The sequence below is a fragment of the Polyodon spathula genome, chromosome 2 (genome assembly GCF_017654505.1).
Source record: "Polyodon spathula isolate WHYD16114869_AA chromosome 2, ASM1765450v1, whole genome shotgun sequence".
Taxonomy (NCBI): Eukaryota; Metazoa; Chordata; class Actinopteri; order Acipenseriformes; family Polyodontidae; genus Polyodon; species Polyodon spathula.
This window is the reverse complement of record NC_054535.1, coordinates 65859675-65876343: the sequence shown is the minus strand read 5'-3', so window position 1 is coordinate 65876343 and position 16669 is coordinate 65859675. Positions and strand designations below refer to the sequence as shown.

General features: G+C 36.7%; 1 protein-coding gene across 2 annotated transcripts in view; it reads right to left on the bottom strand.

Annotated features, from left to right (window-relative positions):
- Nucleotides 1–16669, bottom strand: part of LOC121299199 (proprotein convertase subtilisin/kexin type 5-like) — a 168205-nt gene that overhangs the window by 90676 nt on the left and 60860 nt on the right. For both annotated transcript variants that reach the window (XM_041226833.1, XM_041226841.1), the window contains exons 8-9: nt 12377–12589; nt 9312–9412 (exon numbers count right to left, since the gene is read on the bottom strand). In XM_041226833.1, the coding sequence (XP_041082767.1) occupies nt 9312–9412; nt 12377–12589 (314 nt within the window). The remainder of the gene's footprint in view (nt 1–9311; nt 9413–12376; nt 12590–16669) is intronic.

Genomic DNA, 16669 nt, shown 5'->3' with positions numbered 1-16669 from the left:
TTATAGCAATGATGCAGCTCTCCTTTCGTGAAAAGTTAAAGATTCTGTATTTTGACATTTCTATTGGGGGGGGAGGGGGCTAGCGGTAAATTGTGTAAGTTTCAAACTGAAATCTTATTCAGGGATATATTTCCATTCGGTAATAAAAATACTATGAACTAAAAGGCTCAAAACAATAGATTGTGTGCGTCCCTTGTTAGTAGCTGCTAGTCTGTTTTTAATTCAGCAGTTTCCTTCAGTTTTTCTTATCAGTTTTTGTAGATTCAGCATTCGGTTCGGTATTCTGCTGAATCTTTGGAGATGGATTCGGTATTCGGTCGAATCCCAAAAACTTGGATTCTGTTCATCCCTAGTACTGATTGACACTGACCTTTCTTCAGTGTCAAGTGTGTTATTCTCCAAGTGAAAAAAAAGACTAATTCATAGATAACGCTAATTCAAAGATGACCTATTGTAGTAGGAATCATGCATGGTGAATGCATTTGTTGCCTGTCCGTCATCTTCACACTAACTGCAACCAACAGAAAGGACATGTAATTACTGTATTCAGCAATAAAGTATGCACATTAAGTATTGAAAGTACTCATGACTTCAAGGTAATGTTGCATTTTATTCACCCAAAATACATTTTGCTCACATCGTGTCTAAAATTGACAAGTAAATTACTCAATGACCCAAAAAATTATCTGGAACACTGGCTGTGTCCTTCCGCTGTTTTTTAAAAAAAAAAAAAACATTGGATTCATTCTTAAGAACACTTGCTAAAAATGTGATTTCTGTAGTGTGTCGACGTTTGTGTAGAGGGAGGAGTTACCATGGTAATTTATACCCATTGGCTCCAGTGATGTTGTGGGAGGCTCCAATGTTGGAAATGAAAAGCAGGTGAGTTTTTTCGATATATATTTCTTCACTCTACGATCTGTTTGTTTTAGTGTGGGAGTTTCTGTTTTCTTCACTGAATCTTAGTTTTCCTCAACTGTTTCATGAAAACTTGTCAAGTGTAGTACACTCTTTATTGTAAAGGGGGAGGGGACGGGGGGGGGGGTTCGAAGTCCCTGTTTAATACAATTTCCCCATCTCCTGTTTGTTTTTGTTTATTCTTTAGCTGATTAATATTTCACTATCAATAAGTTGTAAGGAGGCTCCAACCATGGTGACATTGTGAACTTTTTCTATGGGTGGAACATGTGATTGATTAATCAGACAACAACATCTATGCCTGCTGTTTTACAATATGCATAACATTTCTTTAAAATTTTGATACAACACTATTTCACTCAAATAAATAACACTTGTGTTAATATTGCAGTTGCATCCATACTTCATAGGCAACCTTCTAATGGCTTCACAACTTAACAACAAGCTTGACTATACAGTCAAGTCATTTTCTAAATCCCGTTTCATCTCCAGACTGTCACAGGGTGCTTGATTTCCTTGGTAGTAAAATAGAGGAGAAACTAGACAGGAGAAAAGGTTGAACACTTAGAAATTACAGCTAAATTACAGTTTGCTGCTGGTAAAATACCACCCTACTCAAAAGGAGCAGTAAAATTGTCAGCATGCTGACACAAGTTAGGAAAACATAATCTCTTTAAAATACTCCCCTAGAGGTTTAGAAAACTGACTTCCACGTGCACATTAGGACTTATTTATTGGTTAAGTAAGGTAGTGTGGTTTTGCTATACATGAGTGGCTCCTCTGAAGTAAGAATAATAAAAGGACCATGCATTGGTTCTTTATATCTTGAGCCAACACATTGATCAAATAGATTTTTGTTTAAAGAGGTCATTTTATAAAAGAAAATGAGCACAGAGCTTTTTCAGCTTTTCATTTTTCTGTTTGGTTTCAGCGAAGAGCAATCAAATGCAAGTCCCAGCAGCATAAAGAAACCTTAGCTCAGAGTGCCTCCTGTTTGGCACATACAAGTCATTCTTACTGTTTCCCATTCCCAATTTCTGGGCCTCACAACCTAGACTGTTGTTTTAGTGTCAGTATGTGGAGTGGAGTATTACTTCTAACCTAAGACCTCATATATATATATATATTTCTCTTGCAGCAGTTCATCAACAACTCTTGGCCACTCATATACAGGAAATAATGTAAAACTATATATATATATATATATATATATATATATATATTTATATATATATATCTTATATATATATTTGACCAACAAAAGGTGTTCCCAGTAAGTCTCTGAATACATTATTCAGGATATCATTTGAACCTTTTAGTTCCCCACAGAAAAGCAAGTATTGCATAAATCAACAATAACAGGCTTACTTAAAGAAGAGAATATACAGTACCATTAAAAAAAAAAAAAACACAGCAGGTGATCGATATCCCAGGTCAGTGAGGGGCTTACAAACTGAAGTGCCATATGCTAGTGCTTCACTGGATTTGTCTGTGTAGGAGAAGAGGACTGGTATGGAATCGGTTTATTGAAAACGGAAATTGGCTGGACACACCGCACATAGAACAGACAACAGATGGAGCAAGCTCAATGCAAACTTAATGACAATCCAGGGACATTGAGAGGGGAAACTAAGGAGTAATGCAAGGGCCAGATCATCCAAAATGAAGCATAGTTGTTCGCAAGAATCTGACTTCCCAGGTTCTGTCTTTTGTTATTTGTTTATTTAGCAGGCAGGTTTATCCAAGACAACTTATAGACTAGGGTGTGTGAACGACGCATCAGCTGCAGAGTCACTTGCAATGTCTCACCCTAAAGATGGAGCACAAGGAGGTTTAGTGACTTGCTCAGTTTCAAAACAGTACCGGGGACCTGGTTAAAAGTCCTTTTCTTTAATCACTGGACCACATAGCCTCCTTGTCGCAAGCTGGCCTGACTGGTGACGTTAGACCCGGAAGAAACACATACAGCACTGCGAGGGAAATTTGAATGCACTTGTTGGCGCCTGGTTTACTGTAAAATAAAAAGTTTAAACAAAACAAAAAACACTCAAAATAAAACAACACACTGGCCCAACGAACAGACAGACAAAACAGTGGATGCACAGACAAACAAGTATCATGCTGGTCTTCCAGCATGACGTAGCAATTGCTTATATTATTCATTCTCCTCGCTCTCTCCCATTCTTTCACCCTGAACACACAACCCCGAGTAAATGAAGTGTGCAACTATTTATACAGCTGTGCTGGGATTCAATTACTAATTAATTACTCACTTGAACCCCAGCACGTGAACTAATTTGTGCATTCCCAGTGCTCAAATATTGTTACATACTTTATCCGCACAAGTGATTGTGCAATCCTCATGCCTAAACACAACTTTATATTTCAAATCACTCACGCTACACAGACCCATTCCACCCCGTGCACCAATACCTATACACCAACATTAACACACAACATGCAACATATAACACAAAAATCGGCACAGCAGCGGGGCATTTTGCCACACTACTATATTATCATTTTCTGTTAAGACTTCATTTTTTATTTTATTTTTTAAATCTGCAGCTGCTTATAATTTAAAAAAGGAGTTTTGACAAACTAGAAAGACTCACAAAAAAAAACACCAAGTGCTTGTTGAGATGCAAGAGAGGGTATGGAAACTTTAGCAGTATAGAATGTTTTGCAATCATTTTCTGAAGTTTTACCCGGTTCTATCACTGATGCTTAACTATCTAGGAGGTCTAAGCAGTTACAAGCACAATCAGGTTGGGGCCAGTCCAAGGAACTTGGTCATCTTCCAGAACTATAAAATATAAACAATATTTCAGTATCACATTGGAGCTGTTACTGTCTACAATCAAATCTGCCACTTGACATTACACAAAGGTCAAAGGTATAGGCTTCACTTTTTGTATAACTTTGTATAAATTGATACACATTTACCTGATGGTATAATTAAATCATAGCCCTGTCCTGAGCTAACTTTCTCAGTCTGTATACCAAACTCAATGGCTCACTGCAAATGGTTATTTTTATTCCTCATAGGTGGTACATTCAAGATGCATTTGCTGTTCAAATACATTGAAACGTTGCGGCTCGTGTGAAGTTTTTATTTTATTTGTTACACCTGAGGGGTCTCAGTGGCTCATCCAGTAAAGCCACTACCACACTGGAGAGTAGGGTGAGTAACACAGAAGCTCACTAGTTTGAATCTGAGCTCAATTGCCGCTTTTGGCTAGGGCCCACAGGAAATGCTACATTAGCCGTTGTGCTTCTAAGGATTAGGGAGGCTAGGGTTGGTATACTTTGCAAACCCTACTGCCCTTTGGTTCTTATCAGGGAAAATGTGACACACTCAGATTGGGAGCTCCAATAAGCAGAAAATGTGGGTAAAATCTAGATTGAGCATTCCAAATACATGTCAAGCCAGTGACAACACTAGTCTTCTTGGCACAGAATATCATTGTGTAAAAATAATGTACTCACGCTAAGTGGGGAAAGAAACAAAAGCAAGTGTGTATTGTCTTTGAGAGGATAAAACAAAAAAGCAAAATGTCAAAAACTCAGATTGAGCTACTGAAAGCAAGATGCTAATGCTTCTGAGCTGCTGACAATTTTGCCTGCAAGAAGATAGAGGGTAGAACCTTCAGAAAATCAAATCCTAAGATATGTATGACACATTTCTGTAGTACCAGTTTTCTATATTACACACCATTAATCCATACCCCTACACAGTATATGCCTGGAAATGCAGAATAGAACATTTCTGCAGCTAAATTTAGATTTAGCTATTGGTGGAGTGGGCTGGGGGGCTCATCTTGCTTTATGACACTTACCACAGAACATAAAACCTAGTCTAGCACACAGTTTGTCAGTAAGACAAATACAAAATATGCATACCCACTATTTTCTAAATCTTGCAAATGTTCATTCTGTTTTTTAATGGTTTAATTTGTGGCTGTATTTAGAAGTGTCATTTTCAGTTGCCATAATTATGATTAAGTTAAATTAATTTAATTTGTTTAAAATCTGCAGTTCTAAAGGTTTTTGCAAGGCTAACAACTTCAGTGATGCTTATAAAAGTGCAAGGTTCATCGGGTTAGTGATTAATAACATTTGCTTTCAAAATTATTCCTTGGCTAAAGATGATGGAATGCAACACTATATGTACTGTTTGAATATATTAAACATTTAGCTTAATCTTTATTTATTGACCATTTTTTCTTCAGAATCTATGCAGACTGAAGAAACACAAGTTCTTCACAGTTGCATTGTGGTAAAGATATATCCTGTTGTTCTACAGTCATATGAAGTCGTACAGTCAATGGGGACTGATTCACTGTTGCTAGCTATCACCATGATGAGTCTTCAAGAAGAGGAAATGATTTAACAAAGCCGTGTCTAAATTGAATAAAAAGGAACTCAAACTATCAAAAAAACAGCCCTGTGCATTCCTGTGTCTCATCAACATAATTCTGCATCTGTCAGCATCAACATGATCACCTTATTGAAATCAAATCTATACTGCACTGTTGAGGACAAAAACCATTAGCAGTAATGAGTGGAACATCAGACATTATGTACAGGACCCCTTTGAAATCTCCTACATCATTCACAAGGTTTATTCAATTCTTATGACTTATCCACTTAGCCAGCTAGCTAAAACGAATGGAGTATTGTTATATAGCCATTACTTGGAACCATGCCCTGGGCAGCACAACAGTTCTTCAGCATTTAAATGCTGTATAAAACAGTTAGACAATTCAAAAGAACACACCTCCCAATCGCCAACTGTTTTTGTCACACAGTGTTTCTGTTCATATGGCAAGAAGTGATTCTATTTCAGTAACTGCAATTATTGTTCACTAAGTATGAAGATTGTTGGTTTTGGGGATGTAGTGTCACACTTACCTATTGATTGTGATGAACCATGTTAGACACCATTTTAAGCAAAAAATGCTGCGGTATGCACCATATTTCTGTGAATTAATGAAATTATACCACAAATCAATAACATCACTTCCTATGGTCACAGTACCATGTTGCTTTAAGATGATCCCAGTGAAGGAATAGTTTCACTGCATTGGGTTCCACTGCTTCACTGCCTGTTATTGGGTAATAACATAAACTTGTATATTGAAAAAAAACGACAAACACAGGATAGGACAGGCAACAACGGTTCACGAAAGAATGCCAACAATGTGCAAATCCTTCATAAGAAATTAATAACCTTTTAAAGGAGAGTAAAATATTGCTTTATAGGAATACGCAGAATTTACTGTGGTGAAATCTTCTTTTGAGTCAATAAGACTAGTAATAAATCATAATTTTACAGTCAGGCTTGAAAAATATAGTCAAGCCACCATGTAAATCTTTAAAATGAATGTGTCTGTTTTCATATATTCTTAGACTGAAACAGATTAAGAGAGACAAACATTCACTACGGGGTTTTTGATTTTTAATAAACCTGGTCCCTTTATTACTTTAATAGCAGAAGTATTAAGATCTGACACTTGAGTTATTATATTTAAAGAGATAAACATGGCACAACAAACATAATCATTAGATTTATTTATTTTTTTTACCTAGGCTGTGGAAATGCCACTCAGGAACCCCTTGACTTCTTAGGTTGATTGATGAAACACGGTCCACTTGTGGACTAAACTTGGCCTTCAAGCAACTACAGTACTCTCTACTGGTACAAATACAATGAGTACACCTTGTGCTGCTCAAAGATGACTGGAATTAAACACAGCTATAGCTAAGAGGGCAGTGCAGAAATATTCCCTTCAGTATTTGCAATATTAAACTCCTGGACTGGGCCACCAGTGGGATATTTGTAGTCACCCACAAGTGTCTGCATTCTGCCCTTGATTACTAAAAGGACTGTTCATACTGTGAAGCAGCTGCACATTACAACAGGTTTCTTCTTCTTCTAGCAATCAACACATTCTTAAAGCAGCGAATCTTGGTGCCAGGATTGTAAGCGAGAACACTGCAGCTATCCAATAAACCTATAAACCACTAACACTGTGTTTACACTAGTGTTCATTTAGATCAGTTAGAAAGGATTCCGAAACAATCTGTCCCGGAAGGGTACGTGTACGCTTGTATGAAACAGCAGGGGGTACTTCACTCAGGAGAAGAGAATGAGCACGGGCATTTTGTAAGGCGAAGACGTCTGACACTATGGTGTAATGACAACATTGAAAGCCATCATTTGAAAATGCTAACTTCTTCAGTACTTGTGGTAGTTGATGTAACATATATTTTATCTTATTTTTCTTTTACTGTGTTCACGTAGTATATAACACAGTGACTATTTAATCACTGTATTTAATGCTACTGCCTAGTTAATCACAGGCAACACAGTGATGACATAGCTGGCTTGCATGCAGTATAGCAAGCCCAATTCTACATAATGTGGGTGGAAAAACATTTAAGTAGGGTCAGTAGCCTGGCCCGGTTAAACTTCAATCCCCACAGTTCCCTGCAGAACTCCTCTGTTCATTCTCTCTTCTCATTAGTGCTTTCAAATCTCCACTCATCCAATCACAGGTCTCCTAAGAAAAGTCAACACCTGTTCAAAGGCTGGCTGGCGACTCTCTTAGTGCGAGGAAAACCTTTAAGAAACAGCATTTTTCAAACTTAATCTTCAACTATTTCGATAAAACTGGTGCATCCTTTCTGATTTTTGCAGTTTGTCTAAACTCTTTTCTTTTGTTCAGTGTTGTTTGTTTAGGTTTAGCTATCGATTCAAGGTCTGTTTAGTGTTTGTTGTTTTTGTTGGCGACAGTCTCCTGAAAATGGATACATGTGAAAAAAATAAAGAAATTACAACATTGTTATTTTCAATAATGTTGTTTTGCATTTCAGTCTCCTGAAAGCCTCCAATCACAACTGGACCAGCTCACTACTTTCAAAGATCTAATTTTTTTTCCTCAACCTTCTACATTCAACATCCTTGCTTTGTTTACTGGACTAATTTCAGGAGTTCATCATTCGGTGAGATCACTCCTTTTGTGTTTGTTGTATTTTTATGTATTTTACTTTGTTTTCCTGTATTTTTTTTTATTTATTTTTTAATTTAGTTACTTTGTATGGATTTCAATTACACTGCTACTACTGGACTTCTTGGGCCTACCTGTCATTTTCCCACCATTGCCATAGAGACTGTTAAAATGTAAATGTTTCCATAAGTCAATGTTTTTCATCTGTAATTATTTCATTTGCCTTTGTCTTTCTGTGTGTATGTGTGTTGTGTTTGTGAGTGTGGGTTTGTTGGAGACCCTCTGGACATTACACTCATTTCTAATTTCATACTGTTTGTACCTAAATACTTACCTGCACCTTAACCTACTTACCTGCTCTCTACAGTTATTTAGTTTCTTTCTTATATTTGGAATTACTGTTTAATACATTTTTTCTCCTTTCCTTTTCTGTTTTATACCCATTTGTATTTTGTGGTGTTCATTTTCTCATTTGTTGACATTATAGTTCACAACAATAAACCGGTTGCTTGTGACATTGACATCTCTGACGTCACTGTGTCTGCTGTCTGTCATTCTTGCTGACTTGTTTGATAATATTAAATAGGGCCAGTAATATCTCCTTAGGGAGGACAGTGCATCTGCCTTTCAGTTGTGCAGAGTGACTGTTACAGCAGTGTCTTGGGAATTTTCTCGAAACCCTACCGGAACGTGTCCTCAGCGCGATTACACTAGCAAATATTCCAGCTGTATGAGAATCAAACTACAAATTTTGACATAAGAGGATGCATTCAGAACATGCTCAGTAGCGTTTACACCTGCAAAATCTTCTGGAATACGTCCTCTTAAATGCTTGTTCTGGAATATTTGTGCAAGTATAGACATCCTTTAAAAATGCAGTGGCTTTTAACACAATCTACAAAAGAACATGGTTTTGGTAAATATGACTACATGATGAGTCAGAGGGCAAAAAATATTGTCTTTTCTCCCGTAGAAAACAAAACTGGTTCCTCATGAAACATCAGTAACCTGTGTCGTCCTGGATACAGAAGAACCTGCCAATCTGGATCCTACAACCAGACCTCCATTCTGCCTTGCCCATTGTGACTGAAATTAACTTTCAACAGGGATAGTTTACTGAGTATAATTATTGAACACAGCATATTGTTTGGTTTGTCTGCTTCTAAGCCTGAGCTGTCAGTTATTGTGATGTGGTGCAGCACAGGGTCCCCTATTTAATATAAAAGCCTCTGTAAAAAAAATGTGGGCATGTTTACAAACGGTGTGCGAGGAGGAGTCCTCATGTTGGTAGTATGCTTGTTAAGAATGCCCGGATAAATCTGAAATACATTGAAAAGGAATGTTGAATGTGTTCTTTGAAGGGAAGGATGAAAAGCTTACTTGGCCTCCAGAGCCAGTGCTATGATTCCCGCTGCCATGGGTGCTGAAGCGGACGTTCCCGTATGGCTGTCTGTGCAACGCTGCCTCAGGTCTGTTGTAATCTGAAAAGAGATTGAACAGGGCATGTTCAACATTCTTTCAAGGAAAAGGCATGGATAATATTAGATTATGTTGACTCTTATGGCGCCGTCAATGTCGAAGTTCTTAGCTAACGAAAAAAAAAAGGTGTGAAGCAGACCTACAAGTACCAAGCATGTTGTGAACTCCTTGGGCTGTGATCACTGCTGGCAGGGAAGAAGATTGGTGCTTTTTAATTGCCCAACTAATTAATGTCTGTTGGTTCTCTTTAGTAGTGTCTGGTTTCAGTATTTTCAGCTCATATTTTGCAAACGCCCACAGTTTCCACTATACTGCAAATGTGAAATTGCCAGCTTAATTGGTTTTTGTGATATTAACATGAAAAAAACTTGAGCAATATAATGCTGCAGAAACACTGTGCATATATACAATTGTAATTTTAAGGAAACAGTTTTCCCTTTAATGCTTGGCAAAGGGTAATGTAAGGTCGCAGGATAGGGTAGTGCATTATATTACAACATTATTCTCTATTTACAGTTAATTATTATCTCTATGTCACTCTTTCAGCCAATGCACAGAAAGCTTTCACAATGAGATTTTGCCATCTGATATAAATTGGTGCTAGGGGCTTAAAGTTTATGCCCTATTTATTCATTTATTTCCATCCCACCTCATTCTTTCTGAACTCCTAAAATGTCTTGACATTCCATTATTTATTTTCTTATTTAAAATGTGAAAATCTCCAGATAAGTGTGTGCAGGTCCATCTACAGTTCACAGAAGGACAGCCTGTCAGCTGTTAAACATAACCTGGAAAATGTTAGAACTGGCAGTTTGATAGGCTGACAGCTAAAACACTAACTGGAAGAAATAGAAAGTTTGACATTGACAATGGCAAATCAAGAGGGTCTCACTTGCAGTTTCGATGGGGTTATTTATATTGTTCTCTACATTAATTAGCCTAATGACGTTCCAGCTCAGATTAGCATAGCTGGAACGCACAGCAAAGCAAGTTCAACATCCTTTAGTTAAAAACAACTGAGCAGACTGACAAGGACTGTCAGTACAGTGACTGACTCCCTTTAACCTTATCCTCACTATCCTCAAAGTCAGGCTTAAATAGCAAATTGGTACAGGTCTGAAACATATTCTTCTTGTTTAGATACACTTTGTATATCATTTTCAATAAGAAGATATTAATGAACTAAAATAACAAGCATTTTAGTAAAATAACAAACATTTAGCACTGTGTTTGGATATATCTGGATGATACTCTCATGATGAAATAAATAATATACAGTCATTGTCTGAAAACCAGTCCAACTACTTACACTGAGAAAACTCGGTGCCCGCCCACCCCTGCCTTTGCACGCCCCTGCCCCCGTCATAAACAGGCAACTATATCAGTAGCAGGATTCTCACCTGCAGCAGGATACTGCTGACAGAAGTCAAGATACATCAGTTTAAATTACCAAAGCAATACAAAATAATTGACTTGCTAGGTTAGAGGCCACTTGCTATTCCTGTAACCCTATACAAATCAGTGAAGGGTACAGACCACCTACAGCTGAGGCGCACGTCAAGCACTGAAATGATGCTCTGAACTTCTGTCCTCAAGGAGGCATGTAATCAATCACATAGGCCACACACATTGACTCGCTGACATGGTATGCCTTCTGGACACAAACAAACCTCCTCAAACAATCTGTCCAACCCCCCTCGCCACACTATTCTGAACATAGCATCTGACCTTTATTTCACAGTTAACCCCCCCCCCCCCCCCCCCCCCCCCCCCCAAGGGTTTAAATATAGTTTACATATTGCAAGGTTTTATCTCACGGGCCAAATGTAAAAATACGAGAGCTGTATGTATTTCTTGAAAAATGCTTAAGCACATATTTGAAATATTCAACTTCATTCAGAACATTATATTAAACTTCTACTCAGGCGAATAACAAAAGTGGAAAACTGATTTCCTATTACTTTTGTCGCGAATTCTGAGACATTTGTTCAACCTGGTCTTCACTCTGGTGGGGGGAAAAAAAAAAAAAAATATATATATATATAATATATATATATATATATATATATATATATATATATATATATATATATATCATTTGTAAGTATAATTTCTATAATACAGTATATAGTTTACATTATAATAGTACTGTTCAAGGAAAAAAGATTGTGCAAACTTAAACAAATAGAATAACAGAATTTTAATAAAACACATTTCTCTTTTTTTTTTTTTTTTTAATTAAATTCATAGCTAATGTGGGAATACCGAATGTTTGATACAGCATCTGTTAAAAAAAACAAGCAGCTTATAATAGGTGTCACTCCCTCACAGACTTCTACAGCATATTGAATACAGTTTACTGTGGGCTACGGTTCATCATATTCAACCTTATGGTGACCCCAAAGCTACCATTTTTGTCTTCAGTTACTGGGTCACTACCTGCAGTGTCCACAGGTTTGAGAAGAACAAACAAACAACGAGTGTGCAAGAGAGGAAAAAGGTTCCCTGGTATAAAGTGGTGTTTGGGTATCAGAAACTGTTTAATACATTTAACCAGCAGAAGGTGCACTGAAACAATGAGACATGAGCCAAATCTTAATTTGAATCTACAGTGTCTCCAGTTTACACATACCATAATTCAACTGCTTCTAAAGCACAATGGTTATCAGACATTGGACATTTTGGTTTCTGATGGATGTGGGCAGTATCTATCAGAGAAGCAGAGGAAAAGATTAAACTTGAGAGGAGATGTATGCTTTCTGGTTGCCAACTGTCTAAACAGCTGCCACAAACAGTTCTATGCACAAGTGCTTAGTTATTTATTTTTTGTTTTCCTGGAGGAAGGAAGTTAAGTCTCACGAAGCAGTCTGATTGTTCATTATTTTGTACTTTAGGGGTATGGTTAGTGGGATGCTCTTATCACAAGTGAATCTATAAAGATGCATCAAATGTAAACCCTCACTTACTATTTTCCTGTCATAGGACTCTCCGCTGCTGTAGGTGGTAGTTAGAGTGGAGGAGCATTCTTCCAGATACCACGGCTTTTTGCCGCTCTCTGCTGTGCTGCTAATAGAGATGGTGTAGATGCTGTTGGTGTAGCCATCGCAGGAGCAGTGATCCCGGCTTCTCCCTCCGTTTCCCGAAGCCCAGACAAAAATTGAGCCCCGGCCCTTTCTTCCCTGTTGAAACAACCATAATTCTCAAAATATTATATGTGTATGAGGAACGTGACAAAAGTGGGTATAACATGCAACTTAGTCTTAGTGTTTCAATTTAGAATTCACAAGTGATTGTTTAAAAGTGAAGGGTAACGCCTGTGTCCAAGGAAAAGACATTTTGTTCCACCAATACCACAGCAAAAGACTCCCCAGACAGCAACGAGGAAGAAAGAGAACATCAGGTTAAGAAAAGTAATTATCAGGGTCATACATAATGTAGAAATGCTAAGTGCGGTCTATTTCTGCGAAAGAACAGTACTTTGATATTAATAGATCAAACCTTCTCACTGAAGGTGTGACAAAAAATCAATGCATACTCTACACACTGGTAACTGGAGAGGAGGTTGATGTTAATCTGTTCAGACAACTGAATATTTTTCAAAATATGAATATGTTATGGTTAGTGTCCCGCATTTTTGGTTTTTACCTTTAAAAAAACGGGGAATTTTTCAGAGTTTATCTGACATACAGTATGTCAAAATAGGGATAAAAATCTGTTAAAAAATATGTTTTTAATAGAAAAAAAATCAGTATTTTTATGTGGAATATGATGCTTGGCAGTTCTGCCTTCTGAATAAACCGGAAATGCGGAACACTAGTTATGGTTCTATCAAATACTGAGAACTGACCTTGACTGGAACTCACCCTACTTCAGATATCAGATATATATATATATATATATATATATATATATATATATATATATATATATATATATATATATATATGCACATCTTAAATGGATGATTTGATTTAAAAATGCTGTAGTTAGTGTTCATTGTCATTATTTTGTTGAACAGATCCATACAGTAGTTAAAGTTGGAGATATGTTCGCTAAAAGATCCGCTTATACAGGGCCAGATCTTTTGGGGGCGTATTCATTCCTGGAGCAAAGTCAAGACATTAGGGTTAATACTGCTCTTGTTAGCGGGTATGGGAGATGGAACACATTGCAATTTGAATGTGCTACACATACTAAAAAACTTGGACACTGTTTCATAATATATTAGTTGTGTTTATTTTTTTAGTCATCATTAGCTAGGAGGAGATAATGCTTTGCGTGCTCTCAACCAGTATTTAGATGTATACAACTTATTGCAAGGAAGTAAACACAAGTGTTTAGTAAATATAAAGACTAAACAACTGCTGCTATTCTATGTAAATCTCAAAACAATAATTATTTTAAGACTAATTAGAACCAGAGACATGTTCTTTGTCACAAGTTGTGACACGTTACATTTTGTTTTCTTTCAAAAAAACAACAACTATACTTTGGCAATGACCTAGTTCAACTTGGGAACCTTAGTGAACCTATATATATATATATATATATATATATATATATATATATATATATATATATATATATATATTTTTTTTTTTTTTTTTCTAAACGAAAGTAAAACTAAGGTTCATTTTGAAAACTAAGGTGGGATTTTTTCTTGTATAGAGGTGTCAAGTTTAACATGTGCATGCTTCAGTTGAGTTTACCACTGCTAAATGTTAGGGCATTTAGTAGTACTCACGTGTGTCTTTGATTCAAATCAATGAGAAATCAAGAACCATGTTCCAGCAAGGTCTTTAATTGTTGAACTGAACTTTGGCATTTCATTAAGTAATTCCTGGTTTTAGTTGGAACAAGGTTCTGGATTAGAATGAACTGAGCAAGTCTCTTTCTTGACTATTAAACATTTAAAATGTCTGAATTAGTTGTACGCTTTCATTGCGTGAGATGGTCACAAATTGTCCATGTTAGTTTACAAGTATTTTTTTTAAACCTGGAAGCCCTATTCCTGCAGTTATAAATGTTTACATTTATAACACAGGATGCAATACTCGCTATTAAAACCCTGCATCCAAAGCATTTTGTTAAATTAGTTTTAGGTGTGGGAGTATCTATAGTATCTGCAAACTGTCTTAGCACAGTTATTCAAATTACATGAAATTATTCCCTCCAAATGTAAATCTTGTGTAGTCTATTGGTTCTTTCCTAAAGACAAATAAAACAATTTTTTAAAAAATAGTTGCGGCACTTTTGAGGTTTAAATTGAGCCCAAGTTCAATAAGGTCACAGGACTTCACACAGACACACACAAAATAGCGTTTCCACTGGGATTGAAACCATGGCTCTCCAGTATAACGTTACAATAAATAAGTGTACATTATTTTCTATACTCTTCCGAAAAGTCAAACTGCTGTTAGGAGTGGAGGATGAGCCAGGAGAGCGTGGTTCAAATCCCTGTCCTGCAATCTATGCTGGGGACCCACAGGGACCACTGCCTTTGAACTCCCGCAGGGTCATGGAGGGAAGTCCGCTGGAGCTCATTGCACTTGTGACACCACTACTGTTCTGCGTATGGGGCAAATTCTTATAAATAATTACTCTCCAGATTATGATCAACTGAGCGATGGTTGAATGTTGTCATATTTCTAATTTATATTCCAATATTTGTGTTTGTTCACACTAAAAACTTAGAGACCACATTAGATACATTAACTGACCACAATGAATAATGTTTAAAACTTTAAAAACATGCAAAACACATTTCCCTTGTGTTCCACAGCATATGGCTTATTTTTAGGTCAGTAATAATATACAGGGGTGCTGTGTGCACATAAACGTATATATTGCTAACATTCCTTAACTATTATATCTGTTGTATAAACAAAAACGTAAGAAATGTCTGGAGACTGCTAATAAAATCAGCAGCAAGCTGCTGTTGGTTCTTTGAAACCAAATCCTTAGCTACTCAATAGCTGGTACAGTATGTTGTATTTCTTTTTCAGTTTATATGAGCTTTTAAATCAGCACAAAAGTTTGGCAGTGTGGTCAGCCAGCAACAGAAAAAAGGCTAGGGTTCAAAAGTTGATAGCTTTACCTCACCCTCCAAATCATCCTACCTTGCTTCTACTCCCCCACACTTCCAAAAACTAGGATGAAGCACCTAGAGCTAAAGAAAGAAGAATGGAGTGTGTCCATACTTGGAGGGCTTTAAGGTCAAAAGCTCCACAAAGACGCTAGGTACTTCAGAACACATTTCAGTCCATTTTTAATACAGTTAGTATATTAGTCAATAATAATGTTGTATTTGGCAAAGGTTGTCATAAAAATAAATACTGGTAGTGCACTGGGATGGGCCAGCAGCCTTCTTAAAAAGGAATAGAGAACAAATCACCATGGAGATCAGTTATTTGGTTCCAAAGCTTCCACTGAAGGGGAAATGGAGATAACTGACATTAAAATCTCTTTGAGACTCGGCTTGCAGGAATATTAAGATAGTGAGTTTTTCTAAATGACTAAAGTCCATTTCTTTGCTTTTTGTAAATTAATGGTTTAAATGTATGCTGCACAACTGGTTTAAAAGTATGCTATATTGGTTGGTTTTCTTTCATTAAAATACAATTTAGGGGTGAATGCAGACATCTCAAGGACATTTGGCATTTCTGGTAACAGATCTTATAAATTTCCCCGTCTACAGAATGCAAACTACTCCATAATATATATTTGCTTTCACACTGAAGAATGACACAATAAACCAGGAAAGTGCACTATGCAGGATACTAAATTAACATAACCTCAGGTACTGTATGTTAATTTTAGAAAGAATCCTGCGCAAATAATAATAATAATAATAATAATAATAATAATAATAATAATAATAATAATAATAAAAAATATATATTTACTGATTAATACAGTCGAAAATAACTGCACATTGTCTGTGTTTCTTTTTTTTTTCAGAAGAAAATATTACGGCTATACATACGGGTCCCATTTCAATTAAAATGTTCCTACATAGAAATCAGCACAAAAGGTCACTGAGCTAACAAAACAGAAGAAATCTAACCTGCTCTGGTTTTCATTTAACTTTCTATCATCTGATTAACTTTTTGTTTTCATTACTTCCTTTTAAACCATCTCACTAACTGGACTCCCATCTCCCTGTTCTCAATGGCCCCAGTCATGCTCAGGAAATTACAGCCTTGTTGCTAAACCCATAAACCACCAGCACCTTAGCATGAATTGCACTTGCTCCGTGT